This window comes from Pyrus communis, chromosome 2 (assembly GCF_963583255.1).
Source record: "Pyrus communis chromosome 2, drPyrComm1.1, whole genome shotgun sequence".
Taxonomy (NCBI): Eukaryota; Viridiplantae; Streptophyta; class Magnoliopsida; order Rosales; family Rosaceae; genus Pyrus; species Pyrus communis.
Window position 1 is genome coordinate 15,002,942 of NC_084804.1, and position 18,470 is coordinate 15,021,411.

The following is an 18,470-nucleotide window of genomic DNA, read 5'->3' on the forward strand; positions in this document are numbered from 1 at the left end:
ATGCACAATGCAATTTAAAGTGTTAACAAAAACAATTTTATAAAATATATAATATTATTACATGATGTCATATGACAAAAATTTAGAGGTTCCTTTATATTTGAAGCTCTGTGCGACTGCACATTTTTTTCTTCCTCAACGCCCTTTGCCGGCCATGCTGCTGAATTTTTTAGTGTTTACTGTCAGAAAGTTACCGGGTAATTTCATGCCCTTGGAACTTTGTGCATCATCTTGGGGTCAACGACAGTTGCTATATATATACACGCACGAGTGCGTGCGTGCGTATGGTCTGTTTACTGTCTACTGGGTAATTTCATGCGTTTGTGTGTGAGTATGGTCTGTTTACTGTCTACCGGGTAATGTCATGCCTTTGGAACTTTGTGCATATCATCTTGTGGTCAACGATAGTTGCTATATATATATATATGCGTGTGTGTGTGTGTATGGTCTGATTTAGTCATAAATATATATACATATATACATATATATATATATTGGCGTGTGTGTGTGTGTATATGGTCTGATTTAGTCTCTGCAACCGCTCAATCTTGTGCTGCTACACTTTCATGGCTTCTTCTTCTTCTTTTTGTTCTGATGCTACCATCTCCCCTCAAGAAAAACATGATGTGTTTCTGAGTTTCAGAGGCGAGGACACCCGCAATAACTTTACTAGCCATCTTTATGCCGCTTTGTGCGGGAAAAAAATCGAAGCTTACATAGATTACCAGCTCGAGAGAGGAGAAAAAATTGCACCTGCCCTTGTTGAGGCAATTGAAAAATCAAAGCTTTCGGTAATCATTTTCTCAAAAAACTATGCTTCTTCCACTTGGTGTCTCGATGAACTTGCTCATATCTTGCGATGCAAGGAAAGTAAGGGGCAGGTTGTTATACCCATTTTTTACGACATCGATCCATCAGATGTGCGAAAGCAGCAGGGGACTTATGCAGATGCATTTGCTCAACTTGAACAACGTTTCAAGGACAGTCTGGACAAGGTGCACAAGTGGAGGGATGCTTTGAGAGAAGCAGCCAGAATATCTGGGTTTGATAATTCAAACAAAGCCGGTAAGCAACTAACTCTAAAGCTTGTATTAAAATTTAGGTAAAATTAGTGTTCCATCCCTTGCTACTAATGTTTATAGATAGAAGTCTTATTAGTTTTCAAATTTTGATCGAAATCTCTATTAGTAATGTATTAGTGAATTTAAATGTCAGTTACATAAATTTTTTAGATAAAAATTAGTAGTTTATTTAGGATTTTAATACTCACACCTTTATTAAATACCTAATTAATTTTCAATTTAAATTATTTCCACAATAAAAAAAAGATTAAAATAATCTTGTACTCATTAATTTTTTATAAAATATTTTTCTTTTTTTAATTATACCCATTCATATAATTTTTCGATTAAAAAATGTATCCATTCATATAATTTTTTCAATATTTAATCTTAAATCTATTTTTTGCTACTAATCTAAAACTAGATTAATGAAACCTTTTTGTCAACCAAAAGAAAGTGAAAAGACATTTTTATCTTTTATCACAATAAAAAAAGTTAAGGACAATAATGTAATTTCATAAAACAAAATTTTTGTTAATTTTTTTAAACCTCACCTACATGTAAGTTTATCATTTTTAATTTAACAAATAAAAAATAAAAAACAACCTCCCTCCCTCCCTCCCTCCTCACTCCACGTTCGCTCTTGCTCTCTTCCTCTCTCCTTCAATTTTAATAACTAAAGTAAAAAAATTCATACACTTTGTGTGTGGGCATATACTAGTGTTCATTGACAGAGGTATTACTAGTTTTCAAATTTTGATCGAAATCCCTATTATTAATGTATTAGTGAATTTAAATGTCAATTACATACTTTTTTAAAATAAAAATTAGTAATTTATTTAGTGTTTTAATACTCACACCTTTATTAAATGCCTAATTAATTTTTAATCCAAAACATTTCCACAATAAATAAATAAAAGATTAAAATAATCTTGTACACATTAATTTTTTATAAAAATATTTTTCATTTTTTAATCTTAAATGTACCCATTCATATAATTTATTCAATTTTAATCTTAAATGTACCATTCTTAAATATACCAAAGTAAAATGTACTATTTGTTAATATAAAATGTACCATTTTTTATATAAAATAGTACGTTCAAATTTTTTTTTTTCTAATTCATTTTTAAACGTATATGGGTATATTCTTTTTCATTCATTTGAGAATATGTCCATGTCAAGCTTAATGTACCCATGTTTGGATACAACAATTTTTAGTTAATTTTGATGAGTGTAAGTTGTAACCATGTTTACATATATGTACAATATATTGGAGAGTATAATTTAAAATCTCATTAATATAAACAACTACAACTACAAAATTCAAATTTTAATTTAAAAAATATAATAACCTACATAGGGACCGCATCCAAAATCTTTAAAAAAATATAATAACCTACATACGGACTTTATAAAAAACTAAAAACCAACCAGAATTCAATTAAAGAACAATAACAACTAGGGACTGCATACAAAGTCTTCCTAAAATTTACATGTGATCATTTGATTCATGATAATATCAGTTCAAGTATAAGTACTAATTAACTATCGGTTATCCTCGTAATGATATATGCCAGGCCAGAGTCTGATTTAGTTCAGAAGGTTGTCAAAGATATTTTGACCAAATTGAATCGCGAAGCATCAAGTGATTTAACGGGCTTCGTTGGAATTGAAAGCCGCATCGAGGAAATTGAATCATTATTATGCATTGATTCACTCGACGTTTGCAGTGTAGGTATTTGGGGCATGGGTGGTATTGGCAAGACCGCCCTTGCTGATGCCATATTTCATCGACTCTCATCTAAATTCGAAGTTGCTTGTTTTGTTGCAAATGTCAGGATGAAATCAGAGGAAAAAGATGGACTAATTCACTTGCGAAATACACTTCTTCGTAAGATATTAGACGATAAGAATCTAGATATCGAGACTCCATCTATTGGATCAACTTTTCTACGAGAAAGGCTCAGCCGCACAAAGGTCCTCATTGTTCTTGATGATGTGAGCGACTCAATCCAAATAGAAGTTCTAGCTGGATATCATGCTCGATATGGTCCCGGAAGTAGAATCATTATAACAACTAGAGATAGGAGCCTGCTTAAGAAAATTGTTGAAGATGATAAGATATACAGGGTTAACGCGTTTAAACGCGAGGAAGCTCTTCACCTCTTTCATTTGAATACTTTCAAAAATAACACTCCTAGAACAGATTATACAGAGTTGGCAGAAAAGGTGGTAGATTATGCCGGAGGCAATCCATTGGCTCTTAAAATTTTGGCTTCCTCATTCGTTTGCTGTGAGAGCAAAGAAGCTTGTCTGGATGAATTGATCACATATAAAAAATTCCTAAGCAAAAACATTCAGAAAGTGTTGAAACTAAGTTACGATGGATTAGGAGAAAACGAGAAGGAGATATTTCTTGATATAGCATGTTTTGGTGAATTGGAAACTATGTACATTGTAAAAAGGATGTCTGAGGCTAGTGGTTCCCGTGCAATGGGAATTAGAGTTCTCAGCAATAAGTCTCTCATATCGATTTCAGACAGCATGCTCATAGAGATGCATGTTCTGCAACAAGAGATGGGGAGGGAAATTGTCTGCGAACAATGCATTGAAGAGCCCGGGAAAAGGAGTAGGTTGTTCACTGCAGAAGATGTCTATCATGTACTGAAAAATAATACGGTAAGAGCCATAATCATTTGCTTTCTTTTTGGATGGAATTCATTCACTCTCTTAAGAAAAATAATGAACTTTCTGTGAATAGATACCAAGGTAAAACGCATTTGTTATAAACAAGTCAGATGCCTAGCTTGCTACAAATGTAACATTTGATTAAATTTGTTGTTCTGTGTGTATTGTATTCATATTTATACGGTTGCTCTTGATTGTCAGGGAACTGCAGCAGTTCAAGCCATATATTTTAACATGTCTGAGATTGGACCAATAAATCGTGCACACTTCGAAAAGATGTATAACCTAAGATTGCTCATTGTTGATAATTCTAGCTTTGACAATGACTGGGAAAATTTAAGCGTTTCTCTTCCCAATTCTCTTAGTTATCTTTGTTGGGTGAAATATCCTTTGAAATCTTTGCCATCAAAATTTTCTCCAGAAAATCTCGTCGAGTTTCGAATGTCCTACAGCAATTTGGAGTCTTGGAGTGAAGCCAAGGTATATACACGTCAACATATAAAATTATAAATATATATATGTAGATATGTGCTTGTTTTAGTTATTGTAGAAACTGTGATGCGGAAAGTTACAGGGTTAGTTGTTAATGCTTGCCATTTCTCCTTAATTTGTTACAGAAGCTTGGAAACTTAAAAGTGATGGATCTTAGTTACTCCATACATCTGACTGAAGTTCCAGATCTCTCTCAAAGTATGAAAATCGAGCATATAAATCTTATGGGATGTACAAGTTTGGTTGAAATTCCTTCGTATTTTCAGTATCTGGACAAGCTTACTGATCTTAACCTGGGACACTGTTTGAATCTCAAATATCTTCCGGAGATGCCAGGAAATATCGAATTCTTAGATTTAAGGAGAACCGTGATAGAGGAATTGCCTTCGTCAGTTTGGTCTAACGAAAAAATTTCTTCATTGCATATTCAATGGTGTGAAAACCTTAAGAATCTTCCAAGGGGCAGTTGTGAGTTGAAGTTACAGGATTTGCGTTTATGGGGCTGCTCATCCCTTGGCAAGTTTTGGGAGCTTCCTCGGAATATGACAGAGTTAGAGTTGACAAAGACAGCAATAGAAGAACTGCCCTCATCAATTGAGCATCTCTCTTGTCTCAAGAAAATTGATCTGGAAAGTTGCAAAAGGCTCATTCATCTCCCAACGAGCATTTGTAAGTTGAATTCTCTTGAGAGACTTAATCTCACCAGTTGCTCAAAATTTGAATACTTCCCAGAAATATTGGAGCCTATGGAGCACCTAAACTTTCTCTGTTTATCAAAAACCATGATTAAAGAGCTACCCTTGTCGATTAAAAATCTAATTGGGCTTCAGACATTACAGCTCTACCAGTGCAGAAACCTTAAGTCTGTCCCGAATAGCATCTATAACTTAAACGCACTTCAAACTCTCACGTTTGGTGGTTGTTTGAAGCTTAAAATGTTGCCTCCCTTCTCGGTAGGTTTGCGCTCTTTGGAAGAACTGAACCTCAGTTGCTGCGGTATATTAGAAATCCCTGATCGCCTCGTTTGCTTAACCTCCTTACGAGATTTGGACCTAAGTGGAACCATGATCCAGAGCATACCTGCAAGCATCACACAAGCTTCTCAGCTGTCTGTCCTGCGCTTAACCAACTGCAAGAGGCTGCAATCTTTACCGGAGCTCCCAGGGGTACTAATTCATGAAAGGCAAGGCAGCTCGCCTCAGAATGCAGCACCGACATTAAGGTCTTCGCTCACACAATTGTGCTACGATGAATATGAATTTTCCCGACGCCATCACGAGCAACTTGGTTTCTGTAATTGCCGAGGAGTTTGTGATGCGTTTATTGCAAGTGGAAGCAAGATTGTTGGCTCTTATATAAGGCACAAGTGGAACAAGTTCCTCATACATGCAAAAGGGAAAGCAAGAAGCTGCTTTATTCACCTGTTTACAAGGTAGAAGTACTTTTTCATCTGGATTCATTTGTTTGTTGAGAAAAGCACAGTGTGGAATACAAAAGCACAAACTTGATCTTACAAAAAGCTGCTTCCTTTAAGCTTTGATTCTCTGTTTAGTCTATGAAATCTTTGTAATTCTGTTTCTGTTTTATATCTGTTGTTTTTAAATTTGTATCAATGGCTTGTCTTGGTTCTCTACGTAGTTTTGTAGTTATAATCAAGGTTGAATGTTGAGATTTGAACTCGAGAGTGTGAAATTGGAGAATGAAATTCTTCGAAGGACATGTTTATTTGTAAGGAAGGATTTGCAAGAAATTGATATTATTCTCATTTTTTTCTCACACCGAGTTATTGCTTTTGCGTTCCAAATAGACATGCAGCACCAATTCTCATGCTACTTGTAACCCATTTGTTGCTAACCACCTTCCTTCAACCGTAAATATGCGGATAGTTATGTCAAGTCATCCATCCGTTACAGACATACTTAAGAGAGACCTTTTACATTGGAATCCATCAAAATGAACCCGTGTGAATCCCAAATGCAGAAAGTCCCGTTGTCTGTTAACACAGACAAATAACAAGGCACAGTACTTGTTTAAAAGTGATCGATAAACTCGACCCCTCTGGCCCTCTCCCTCTTCACCTCTCTCCCCAAAAGCCTAACCCTCTCCACAGATCCTCACCCTGCATCTGTGCAACCCTCAAATTCCAAGAGATTGAAATCCACCTTTACAATGAGAGACAGAAGCAACAACCCGAGGCCATTGCAGAAGGGGGGGTTCCTCAGCATCGAAGCCATCCAGACCGTGCAGGCGTTGGAGAGAGCCCAGAAAACCAGAGCTTTTCAAACCATGTTTTCGACCCCAAGTTCTGGCTGTGGCTGAAGCTCAATATGATGGCCGTCCTCCGCAACCTCCTCCGCCATGACAAATGCTTCTTGGCTCTCAAGGTTTGCTTTTGAAGTCTTACTTGCAGTTCAGTTTTGTTTTCAGTTTGTTTTTCCATGAACTTAATTTGAATGGTGAATTGGGTAATCTTCAATTCTAATCCCATTTATATAAGAATTCCAATAAGCCAGTCTGGCTCTGTGTACAACGCGTCGACATGATGCGTTGAGAGAACCTCAGTTCTCCCCAAATTCTTCAACTTTGATCCTATTTAATATATATCAACATGGTTGATTGTTTTAATATGTAGAATCATCATTAGAGCTTAGACTTTATGTTTCTAGCCCTGGGTTAGTTAACTGCTTCATTTTACGTTTTTAAGACTAAAGTTTAATACTTTAAAACGTAACATTGCAGCTCTAAAGAACCATTCTATAACCTAGATAATCAACAATGTCAATAAATTTGATAGGACTTACTGTTATATCATTGCTTCGTCATTTGATAGGAGTTACTGTTATATCATTGCTTCGTTGTTTGATACAGGTCTTCGAAGACGTTCATAAGGAACATTGCTACAGGCCACAGGTTTCACTGTATTCGGATGTGATTAAATTAATTGCTAGCAACGGATTGTTTGAACAAGTTGAACTTCTTTGCTTGTACTTGAAAAAGGAAACTAATTTACAGCCTGAAATTGAGGCATTTAATGCTCTACTGACTACATTGATAAGTTTTAACCTACCTAAACCTGCGTTCGAGTGTCATTGCTTGATGAAAGAGGCGGGGTGTGAACTCGATAGTCATCCTTTAGAATACTCATTAATGGTCTAGAGTCGATGGGAGAGACAGGTCGTTCGGGTATTGTAAGGCAGGATGCTCAAAAGATTCATGGGGACTCTGGGGTTTGTAAGGGACAATAAAGAAATGACAGTGAACCATCAGTGACGGTTGGATAGATCATATGATATCTTCGGTCAAGAAATATGTAAGAAACTCTAGTTGCATTTCATGTGATTTCCGTTGAGATCAAGTTAGTTCTGTGTAGGACTTTGTTTCGAGAAGCAAGCAATTACCTGCATGTTTTCACTCATTTTTCACTCTAGAGTTTCAGTAGTACAGAATAACATATACCTTGGAACATAAGCATTCCAAAACTCATTTTTTCTCTCTACTTTTCAGTTTTATGATTGGTATAATGGATTGCATTAGCACTTCTTAGTAAATAGATTGCATACTGAAATGGTGATATTGCATTAGTTGCCTATATCGGGGTGTTCACGTATTAAAATACTTTCCCGAGCAAGAACATAAGACTTATGCTGCACAGTTGGTTAGCTGGACGGATTTAATGACAGTAGAACAGAAAGTGCTAGACAAACTAGAAATAAGGGTGCAACAGCCGACGCTCAAACTGAAATTTAGAGAACTGCAAGATAATTCAAGTGTATCGAAATTTGAACCCGTCTCATATTTTCTTTCGTTTTACTTTTACTGCTTATTTTCCTTCTCTTTCTAATACTCTGCATTTTTACATGTTAATTGGTAACCCATCTCTGAAAACAACTAAAAAAATAAAGAAATATAACCACTAAAGTCGGATTATACCGAAGAATTGAGGGGCAGAACTTTACTTTTAAATAACTACATGTTCCATCAAGTACTACACTTTCTACGCATCATATCCTTAAAGACAAAACTGGGACCTCGTATTCCCATTTTTTCAACTTTCTCCTACAATTTTCCCTTCTTCTTTTTGACCACAAACCTAAACTTTATATAGGACAGCAGAAAAAACTGAAGTGACAAAGGGACACATGACCATGAGTTGATCTACGTTCTGTTTCAGAACTGTTTCCCTTCAAATGTCTGGCCAAACTGCCAGTTTGCTGGAGCAACATTGTAAGATGTTAGTGTTCTTCCACTACTTACAGTTACCTCGAACGAAAGAGGCTGCCCTTTAAGATTGACATTGCTCTGCCAGTTCTGTCCCCAGTTCCTGGCCATCGGTATCCACCCGGTCCTTGAACCCTTCACTTTCACAGCAAGAACCTCCCCATCTGAACCTACATTGGTGATTAGGACTTGGTAGAAGTGAGAACTCCCACCCACCAGGAACCTTATCCCTCCAATTCTCTCACACTTCACCCTGCACACAAAAAGTCACAGAGCTTCTTGCTTAGTGCAAGATATCGCAATCACAATCCAAGGAAAAAAAGCGCCATTATCAGCACTCCAAAAAAGACATCTTGCACTGATCAAAGTACAATTTTTACTTATGCTTTACAAATGCAGTTGGATCATGGATGCCCTTTTTGGAGTATAAATAGCAATTCCTTGAAAAAAATCTAACTTTCTCCATTACCTCCTATATTGAACTGGCACAATATCGGCTTTTTTCTTTGCAATTTCACCAAATGCTGCCTCAGACATCTCAAAGTGTTCATTGGGGAAATTGCACCAGCCACCATAATCTTTTGAGAGCCCGAAATTCGGAGGGCAGAAATCTGTAGCAGTGAGAATAACAGAGGGGCTCCCTTGCAGACACCACAAGATGTGGTCAACACATCTCAGTTCGTAACAAGCGCCACAGGTACTCCCTTTGTTGAACAAAATGCCACTCAGCCCAGCACTGTGCTTCCCATAGCTGATCCTGTGAAGGTCACCATAACCACACGCACCTTCTGCAACAAATAAAAAAAAAAGACATTGAAAAACTCTAAATCCAGAGAGAAACAAAAACTTACCTATAACTGGGATGCCAGTGTGGCGATTTCACAAGTCAATCAAGCACTGCAGAAAGTTAGTTTACACGAAATTTGTGTTATTCGCTAGGGATAATGTACTGGCATCCCGGTTGCAGGGACATTCTTCTCAGAAACATGTAGTATTATTCAGTCAAAAACGTGTAAAGTTTGCAACTTTTTTGCCCCAGAAGCATAGTTCCGTTGCCGAGCGGGCACCTCGGCAAGTTTGAAAGTACTTAGATTAATTTACATTTCAATAACGCCCAATAAAAACAGTTTTCAGGTAAGCTCAAGCAATTTCACGAAGCAGTTTTCAGGTGTCTTATGCAGTCTAAAACTCGAAAAGTTTACAACCTTTTTGCTCCAGAAGCAAGAAGAGTACCAGTAATGATGCAAAAGACCTTGAAAAACTGCAAATATGGAGAAAAACCTTCCTGTAACTCAACAATTAGGATGCCATTATAGCGGTATCTCAAGTCAATCAAGCAAGGTCATGTATTTGAACTTTCGGCACAACAGTGCTTGATTGACTTAGAATACCGCTACATCGACATCATTCTTCTAGTAAACATGGAGCAAAATTAATCAGTAAAACATTAGAAAAGATTGAAACTTTTTTGCAGCTGAAACAAGGAAAGTACCAGTAATGATGGACCCATCAGTTTCGTTGGAATATGTTGCAGTGGCCGTCTTCCATTCTTCTTCATCCTGGGCAGCAGCAATGCTGCCGCACAGTAAAACCCAGAAGAGAAATGCAGCTGCTTGAAGTTGAAGGGCTCCTCCCATTTGAGAAAAACGAGACCTAATAATCTACGGGAAGCAATGGCTTGTACTTGAAATCAAATGGGTTGCTTTTACTTTTCTTCTCCTTTTGATGCAACTGGATTGAAGAAGGACGAAGAAGAAACAAGAAAGCTTTCCTCTTTCTGGGGCGAAATGACCAGAATCTCCCTGCTGAGATAAAGGACAAATAGCAGCCTACAATGGCGTCCACAGTTCACATTGGGGGCACATTCTGCGAGGGAGAAAGATAGAGGGGTATGATGGTCAATGAGTCAATAGGGTTTTGGACCCTATTCCATGGAAAAGATGGAAGCTTTAGTTTACTTTCTTGTGCTTTTTAAGCGGGGAATTGAGACTCGAAAGGAAGCTTTGGCGCCAGCATTTGGCTCTTCACTCTTGGTGGCAGGCACAGATACGGAAAGCATTGAAACAAGTGTTTATAAAGAAATTGTTATTAGTACTTCAAAATTTTTATTTCGCATTCTAAACTTTTTATAATTAAAAAGAAAAATACATTTATAAGGAGTGTAGAATGTGATTTTTGAAGTGCTAATAATAGTTCCCTTTATAAAAATGAAAAACAAATTCCAAAGATTCTTTTAATTTGTTTTTCAAAATCAGATGAAAGGTCTATGAGAACAATTTATGTGAAACGTGTTTACATCAATATTGGTTTCTAAAGCAATATGTATAGAAATTTGTATTTGACACTATACTATTAGATGTGTATATATAAACTTATACACGACACTATATTGCGGGTGGGCGTGGGTTGAGTCAGATTCATTTTTGGTGGATCCAAAATTTTTGTTTTTAATGAGTCCAAGCCGGTTCAGGTTTATGCATTTTTATTAGTGAAAACGGCTCATTCGGATCCATTTGATACAATATGATTCTTATGGGTCCAATGTTTTCTTTTTTAATCATATGTCATATAGCAAAACAACTACATGAAAAAATTTCTATGTGTTTCCTTTACGAACAAATTATGTCTAACATATCCAATACCAATAAATGTTCTAAAGAAACAAGTTTCATTGTTTTACTTCTTAGGGTTAAATAGATATAGAGTTATGGATTATGGGCTTCATTGTGCACCACTAATAAAATGACAAGTATTAAGACAATCCTTAAACAGTCCGGGACGAGCTACCTGCACATAAATATGGACTCAATTTTGGACTCGTTTTTACAGCCGAACAATACAGCCTGGGTCCACGAGTCTAAAGACTCGTATGCCCATACCTACATTGTATTTAGACCAGTCAAACAGGTCGTGTTTGTTGTGTTCATGTTATACCCGTTATCTTAACAGATCGTATAGTGTCAAACTCGTTGACACGCCCTGTCACATCCCAACCCTCAAGCTCCAGTGATATTGTCCGCTTTGGCATTCCCTGCCCGAAGGCAGAGCTACCGCACGGTTTTGTTTCTGTGGACCGGTACTCAGCCGTAGCCAGCGCCTGCTCTCCCCTCAGGGAGTCCACAAAAGGCCTCATTGAAACTTAAGGTTGGCAATGGATATATAAGGCCCAAAGACCACGCCTTCACGGGCGATGTGGGATACTACAATCCACCCCCCTTAGGGAGCCCGACGTCCTCGTCGGCACACCACGACCGTGAGTCTGGCTCTGATACCAAATTGTCACATCCCAACCCTCAAGCTCTAGTGATATTGTCCGCTTTGGCATTCCCTGCCCGAAGGCAGAGCTACCGCAAGGTTTTGTTTCTATGGACCGGTACTCAGCCGTAGCCAGCGCCTGCTCTCCCCTCAGGGAGTCCACAAAAGGCCTCATTGAAACTTAAGGTTGGCAATGGATATATAAGGCCCAAAGACCACGCCCTCACGGGCGATGTGGGATACTACACGCCCCAACCCAGATATCCAAATGACACTTGGATGACACGTGCTGGCCGACACTCGAAAGTGACGAAAGCCATGAATATATAAATATGCAAGAACATAAGGGAAACATGTATTCCAAAAGTCATACAACAAACAACAATCATAAGGAATATACAAACGCTAAAGAAACAATAATAATGTTCCAAAGTTAAACATGAACGAAACAGAATGTCCAACAATCACAAATCCAAAAAAAAAAAAAAAAATGGAAAAAGAAAAGTGCAAGAATATGTCTAGAGCATACCACTAAACGGAAGTACTAGTGAAAGGTAAGACATCAAGTTACACTTATTCATAAACATTGAAACAAGTATTTATAAAAATGAAAAACAAATTCCAAAGATTCTTTTAATTTGTTTTCCAAAATCAAATGAAGGGTTAGGATTCCTAAGAGTGAATTTATCCTTTATGGGATTTAATGATTCGAAAGAGAGAATTCATCCTTTAACAGTCATTTGATTTGGTAATAGTAATAAAGATAACGAATCCAACAATTGATCCATTTTTTTAAATTGTGTTTAATGGAGAACAATTTATGTGAAACGTGTTTACATCGACGTTGTGTTCTAAAATAATATGTATAGAGATTTATGCTTGACACTATATTATTAGATATGTATATACAGACTTATACATGACATTGTACTAGAGGGGGGCAGGTTGAGTCGGGTTCATTTTTGGTGAATTCAGACTCGACTTGTTTATTTTGTAAACAAGTTTGAGCTGGTCCGAATTTATATATTTTAATAGCGGAACCGGCTCATTTGGATTCGTTTAATATGATTGGATTCCTAAGGGTCAAACGTTTTCGTTGTCAATCATATGTCATATAACAAAACAATTAAAACAATCTCTATGTGTTTCCAATACAAGGGAATTACATCTAACAAAGCCAATACCAACAAATTTTTTAAAAGAAGTTTGATCCTTGTTTTACTTCTTAGGGTTAGATAGATTTAGGAGTTATGGATCATTGGCTTCACAACTGTAGACCATTAATAAAATAGCAAGTGTTAAGACAACTCTTAAGTGGTCCGGGCCAAGTTACTTACACATGTGAAACATGGACTCAATTTTGGACTCGTTTTTACACAAGTTGGCATAACATTGTGAGAGTTAGACTGATTTTTGTGCGAATATACTTTTTGCAAATCATGCAATTGTATATTATTTTAAACAAAAAATATACATATAACATCATATTATTAACACAAACGATCACGATGACAGTGAACTTATACCATAAAAATTGTTCTCCTTGACATGGCTTGAATTAATCGCTAACTTGCTATTACATCAAGCCGCCATGTGAAACCCACAAGACGATTGCTCTCTTTATCATGTTGCAGGCCTCATTCCGTAAGCCCGTTGCATTAAAGCCCACTTCTATATTCTCTAGGCTCCAATGGAGCTCAAACATTGAAAATGTGATTCTATGGACACCCGGGAACTGTCTAAACTCACAAGTATTGCTTATGACGAACAGAGAATTGTCTTTGAGTTGGTATCCAACGACTAACTCAGATACAATTCTTCGATCGCGAGACCCTCTTCCTCCCCATCTGGAGGAGAAATTTTGTATACATCGTTGCCGGATACGGCAACTCCTCATTGTGAGTGAGATCCATGAATGTTGGTCTCACCCGTTGAGAAGCTGCCACACTCGACAGTCCTAATAATCACTTCTTTAAACCTAAACGCGACAGTCCTAATAATCACTTCTTTGGACCTAAACCCTTTAAAACCAAAGAAACAAACGAGCCGAAAATTGGGTGCACACAAAAAAGGAGCGACTGGGGAGCAAAACTTTTGGGTTTATAAAATGAATATCACTGTGAGGTTTTCTGCGTTTCCGTGTTTCCCAAGTTACAACCTTGATGTTGATGGAGTATGAGGCTCACACTATGATATCTTTCAACGGAACAATGCAGCTGACTGGGGTGTTGTTGCCTTTCTCCCGAATGACAATAGAATTGTCGCTGGTAACGGTACTGCCGCTGCTACCATTACTGGCAGTGCTGTTGCTGATGTTCTTATTAGTAGAGTGATACAGATTGAATGTTGCCTGATCTAGTGTTCCTTCTCTGTAAACAAACACACTGTCATCTTCTTCCATTTTGCGCCACTTCCGGTTTCTGTCGCTAATTCGATGGAGATCATGGAGCGGCATGCCTCTGCAATGTACAAGACAAGTAGAATCAAAACCTCACTAAGTTTATACTTTTCAGATAAATATCTTATCTGGCACTTTATGACAATGAAATCGGCAAAAATGCAGCAATATAAAGCTGATAAATACATCGATTGTAGACTTCGCGAAGATTAATTAAGTCCATAATCTGCAGTTTATTTCAGACATTATAATTAAATTATTGAATAAGAAAACAGTTTTGTAAACATATAAATCACATTATTTCTTAACTTATTTGTTATTTTTTTATTAAGTTACATATATGATATGGAAGGAACTCATAACGCAAGTAATTAAGAACGTTTAAACCTACTCCAGAGTTCCTATGTTTAATTCCCCTTCCATAATATCATTTGTATCAAAAAATGAGACACGTGCACATGACTACTTGATTACTATCAATATGATTATTAATCAAATAGACCGCAATTTTCGCACCCCTCTTTATTCACAACATTTCAAATCGAACATTTTATCATTTTCATTGGCAACCAAGGAAAACCATTTTGCACCATCTCAACCGAGCATACATTGCATCACGTCCTTCGTAGGATTGAAACAAATGAAACTCACATACGTATCAAAAGAGTGATGCAACACATGGTCATTCTAAAAACAGCATTACTCGATAAGATCAAACAAGTAGCTAAACACAACCCGAGTAACCTAGTTCAGTTGCATACCATTACCAATAAGCGGGTCAATTGTTTGATAAATCAATCTTATCATACCATAACTTCAATAAAATCATGTATAAGTTTCTAGTTATTTAACTATATATTCTTATCAAGTGATGCTCAAGGCTGGCCCTGAGAACTTGGGCCCTAAGCGAGCTTTCGAAGTGGGAACCTAATATTCTCTGATCTCCGACCTTTTGTACATTGATATGTTAAAAAATAATAATAATAATAATAAATAAATAAAAATAATTTGGCCAGATACATGAAAATATTTATTTCTACATCAAATATCATTAAAAATTAAGAAAAATTAACGAAAAGTCCAAAAAAATTTATCTTTTAATGAAAAACCCTTTTTAAAGGTATAGTAAATAGTATCAGAGAAAGTTATAAATGTGATTTTTCGTTAAAAATGAATAGTACCGAGAGCATTTTGTTAAACCTCCCTAAAAATTAATATTAAAAAAGGAAAAATGTATAAACATCACTTAAATACTACACGCCTTACATTTTTAGACAGAAATGTACTAACTGAATTTACGTAATCCAGTTTTTCAACCAATTCATTTTCAATTACCAATGATTTTATTTTCTGATATTTAAAAAAAAAATTTGGGGACCCTCCGATGTGAGAGCCTTAGGCGGGCCACTGCCTCGGCTACCCTTAGGCCGGCTTGGTGCTACTAAAACACAATCACAAATGAGTGTCTAGTTATATTCCAATTTCAATTATTATACACGTGTCTATTTGTGATTTATGATTTGTTTTTCAGCATCGGCTGCTTTTGAGAGAAGGAAGGTTGTATATTTTCTTTTCAACAAATTTTTGGAGGACTTGGTCAAAAATTGCCCCCACATGTTTTTCGCCGCACAAAATTACAAAGAAGCCCAAATCCTATCTATCAACGTCACACACCCACAAACACTCACAAACAAAAAAAACACTCATGCACTGCACAAACGCAGCAAAAATAAAATCAGCGAAAAACAAGGAAAAAAATAAAATACAATTAATTTAATTAATTAGTTAAAATAGAAAATCGGGAAGAGTAAACAAAAGAAACGGCACTTCACTCACCTTACATGGAAGAGATCGGAGATGTCGCTCATCCTGAGGTAAAAGTTAACGGCGTCAATAAACGCCCGGTACGTATAGATATGAAGCCCGTCGATTCTCGGGTACGGCAGCCTCGGCCTCGGTAGCGGCGCCTCCGCGGGGGGAGCCCACTTGCTCCGCCAACCTCCGGCTGAGGAGAACACGTACTCCTTCGTCGCCGCCGCCGACGACGACGGCGGAAGCCCCACGAAGCCGAGGGTCGCCATGATCGGCTCGAGCTCGTCGTGGGTCATGATGGGCTTGAAGGTGCGGGTGTACCAGAGCGCCAGCTTCCGCGTGCAGCCGCGCATGTAGTCCTCCATTTTTGGAAAAATCTGGGGAGGAAGGGAGGAGAGCTTGAAACGTAGGGATTGGGGAATTTGGGAAATGGGACGAGTTTTGGAGGGGTTTGTGGTGTGTGGGTGTGGTGTGGTGGGAGAGTATTTGAAAGAGGGGTAGTAACTTGCCACTCAAGTTGGAGGAAATTACGGAACGACGACTGAAGATGCAAGAGTGTCTTGAGGGTGTATCTGGGATTTTGAAGCGGTGCGGTCTGTTTTTTTTAATTTTTTTTAATGTTTTTGGTGCTCAGAAAAAGGTGGCTAAAGATTGGATTTTGTGTTGTGAGATATGGGATGTTATTTGTGAATGAATACGATAATTGATGGGATTTTTTTTTTTTTTTTGTCAAAATAATTGATGGGGGTTGAAGTCTATAACTTTTTTGTAACTTTTTGGAGATTTTGTGCCGTAATGGATGGATGTCTATTTATGGTAAACGAATAGAAAGGTCCTTGATTTAGGAAATTGTCTGGTGGATATTGTCATACCATTGTATTGTGTTATTAACGTATTTTGTTGTTGCCAGTTTTCCATGCCTGCACTAAGCATGTTGAAATAGATTATCAATACATTCGAGAATTGGCTATTGCCAGTTTAGTTCAAGTGCAATATGTCTACAGTTAGGATCAAATTGCTGATATACAAACTAAAAGTATGTCCAAGAAAAGGTTTCTTTTTCTACAGTCCAAGCTTTCACTTGGAACCTTAAATTCTTCCTAGTTTAGCTTGAGGGGGTGTAAAGATGAAGATGTCAAGTCATGACTATAGTTTGTTACTAGTTTGTTATAAACTGTTATTATTTGGTTAGTTTGTTATGGGGATTTGTACATAGCCAAAGGCTATATATTAGGGTGTGTAAAATTCATTTGGTAATTAATGAAAATATTCCTTTTACTTTTGCTGTGAGAAAACTGCTTTGAGAAACCTTCATCTTCTATAGAAAATTGAATAATATTTGGCTACTCAAAATTTCTTAAAATTGTTCGTTGTCAATTTATAGAACTTCGTTTTTATAATCATAACCGTTCATATTATAAATCACCATATAAAGATCGTCTCTACAAAAAAATCAATTAAAACTAAAGTCATTTAGTCATCAAACTGTTTAAAAAAAAAAAACGGTATTGGTAAAAGCATTACAAACCGTCTATGTATTTGCTACAATAGATTGACTAAACGATCTTATTTTTAATTTATTTTTGTGCAGAGATGATATTTACAATGTGATTCATAGTATGAACGGTTCTGATCATAAGCACAGAGCACTGTGAATAAAATACTAAGGTTTGGTTTGGTACTGAGGTGATTCTGAAAAAAGCTGGCATAAAAAAAAACTGAGAGCTATTTTTGTGTTTGGTAAACATTCAGCTTCAGTTTTTTTTCACAGTTTTGGGTGAAAAAAAGCCAAAAACAAGAAGCTGCAAAACCCAGCTTTGAAAAACCGGTTTTTTTTCACATCTGTTTTACATAAAAGTTTACCAAACACTATAATACTGTTTTTTTTTTCAAAAGCACTTTTACAAAAAAGTTAACCAAACACTCAGCTGCTTTATTTTATAGCTGCTTATTTTCAAAGCACAGCAAAAACAGTTTTTTTTCAAAGAACAGCAATACCAAACCAACCCTAAGAGTTTTGAGTAGGAGTTCCTACTCATATTTAAGTAGCGAGTATTGTTTTGGAAAAGAGAAATTTTATTTAAACTCATCTAACCTCTTTCTATACCCAACTTAAATTTTAAATGTTAATTATCTATTTTACCCTATTGCATAATTACTATTAAGTACAAAATGAAATTAATAATAAAAATCAAATTTATCAATAGACCCACATACTATAACTAACCCCTAACATCATTCTTTGTTTATTCTACGTTCATTCCGACTAAAACCCTAATAGCTCTGATAGAGAAAAACAAGATTTTCTATTGATGGATGGTGATTTTGAAGTTTTTAATTCTCTAACTAAGGTATGACTCATTTTTGGAAATTTTGTTTGTTTGCTTCTTCTTTGGATTAAATTTCATACTTTTTATATTATATTGTATTTGTTTTTCTATACCGTTTGTATGCGCTCCAAAACACCAGTGCAAGGACTTTTGATTAGTACTGCAAAGACATAAAACTTGATTCTTGGTGCAAATAAAGATTGCTCAACGTTA

The 18,470-nt window shown here is 36.6% G+C and overlaps 3 protein-coding genes and 1 pseudogene across 4 annotated transcripts; 2 read left to right on the forward strand and 2 right to left on the reverse strand.

Annotated features, from left to right (window-relative positions):
• Positions 1 to 551: 551 nt before the first annotated feature.
• Positions 552 to 5,680, forward strand: LOC137724838 (disease resistance protein Roq1-like). The gene is made up of 4 exons (XM_068463512.1): positions 552 to 1,068; positions 2,644 to 3,743; positions 3,954 to 4,232; positions 4,370 to 5,680. Exons 1-4 carry the CDS (start codon positions 567 to 569, stop codon positions 5,678 to 5,680), a joined length of 3,192 nt encoding a protein of 1,063 aa, XP_068319613.1. The 5' UTR covers positions 552 to 566.
• Positions 5,681 to 6,290: 610 nt separating this feature from the next.
• Positions 6,291 to 7,514, forward strand: LOC137724839 (protein THYLAKOID ASSEMBLY 8, chloroplastic-like; annotated as a pseudogene).
• Positions 7,515 to 8,070: 556 nt separating this feature from the next.
• On the reverse strand, positions 8,071 to 10,313 carry LOC137726899 (expansin-A20-like). 2 transcript variants are annotated; one of them, XM_068465853.1, is made up of 3 exons: positions 9,955 to 10,313; positions 8,932 to 9,247; positions 8,071 to 8,715 (listed from the first exon to the last, which is right to left on the reverse strand). In XM_068465853.1, the coding sequence occupies exons 1-3, from the start codon at positions 10,097 to 10,099 to the stop codon at positions 8,412 to 8,414; spliced, it is 765 nt and encodes a 254-aa protein (XP_068321954.1). In that variant the 5' UTR covers positions 10,100 to 10,313; the 3' UTR covers positions 8,071 to 8,411. The 2 variants fall into 2 exon arrangements, with proteins under 2 accessions (XP_068321954.1, XP_068321953.1); XM_068465852.1 differs by having other exon boundaries at positions 8,932 to 9,250; positions 9,955 to 10,304.
• A 3,586-nt stretch (positions 10,314 to 13,899) lies between these two features.
• Positions 13,900 to 16,281, reverse strand: LOC137724840 (uncharacterized). Its single transcript, XM_068463513.1, has 2 exons — positions 15,952 to 16,281; positions 13,900 to 14,176 (listed from the first exon to the last, which is right to left on the reverse strand). Exons 1-2 carry the CDS (start codon positions 16,278 to 16,280, stop codon positions 13,900 to 13,902), a joined length of 606 nt encoding a protein of 201 aa, XP_068319614.1. The 5' UTR covers position 16,281.
• Between the last annotated feature and the right edge of the window lie 2,189 nt (positions 16,282 to 18,470).

Bases quoted from the DNA above. Each gene is read 5' to 3' on its own strand.
- LOC137724838 (XM_068463512.1), top strand. From the start codon at position 567: ATGGCTTCTTCTTCTTCTTTTTGTTCTGATGCTACCATCTCCCCTCAA. The intron at 1,069-2,643 runs AGCAACTAACTC...TATATGCCAGGC, and splicing joins TAATTCAAACAAAGCCGGTA to CAGAGTCTGATTTAGTTCAG. The intron at 4,233-4,369 runs GTATATACACGT...AATTTGTTACAG, and splicing joins AGTCTTGGAGTGAAGCCAAG to AAGCTTGGAAACTTAAAAGT.
- LOC137726899 (XM_068465852.1), bottom strand. From the start codon at position 10,099: ATGGGAGGAGCCCTTCAACTTCAAGCAGCTGCATTTCTCTTCTGGGTT. The intron at 9,251-9,954 runs GTACTTTCCTTG...TATTTGTTGCAG, and splicing joins TGATGGGTCCATCATTACTG to AAGGTGCGTGTGGTTATGGT. The intron at 8,716-8,931 runs GTAATGGAGAAA...TTTTGTGTGCAG, and splicing joins GTGCCAGTTCAATATAGGAG to GGTGAAGTGTGAGAGAATTG.
- LOC137724840 (XM_068463513.1), bottom strand. From the start codon at position 16,280: ATGCGCGGCTGCACGCGGAAGCTGGCGCTCTGGTACACCCGCACCTTC. The intron at 14,177-15,951 runs GTGAGTGAAGTG...TGTACATTGCAG, and splicing joins TCCGATCTCTTCCATGTAAG to AGGCATGCCGCTCCATGATC.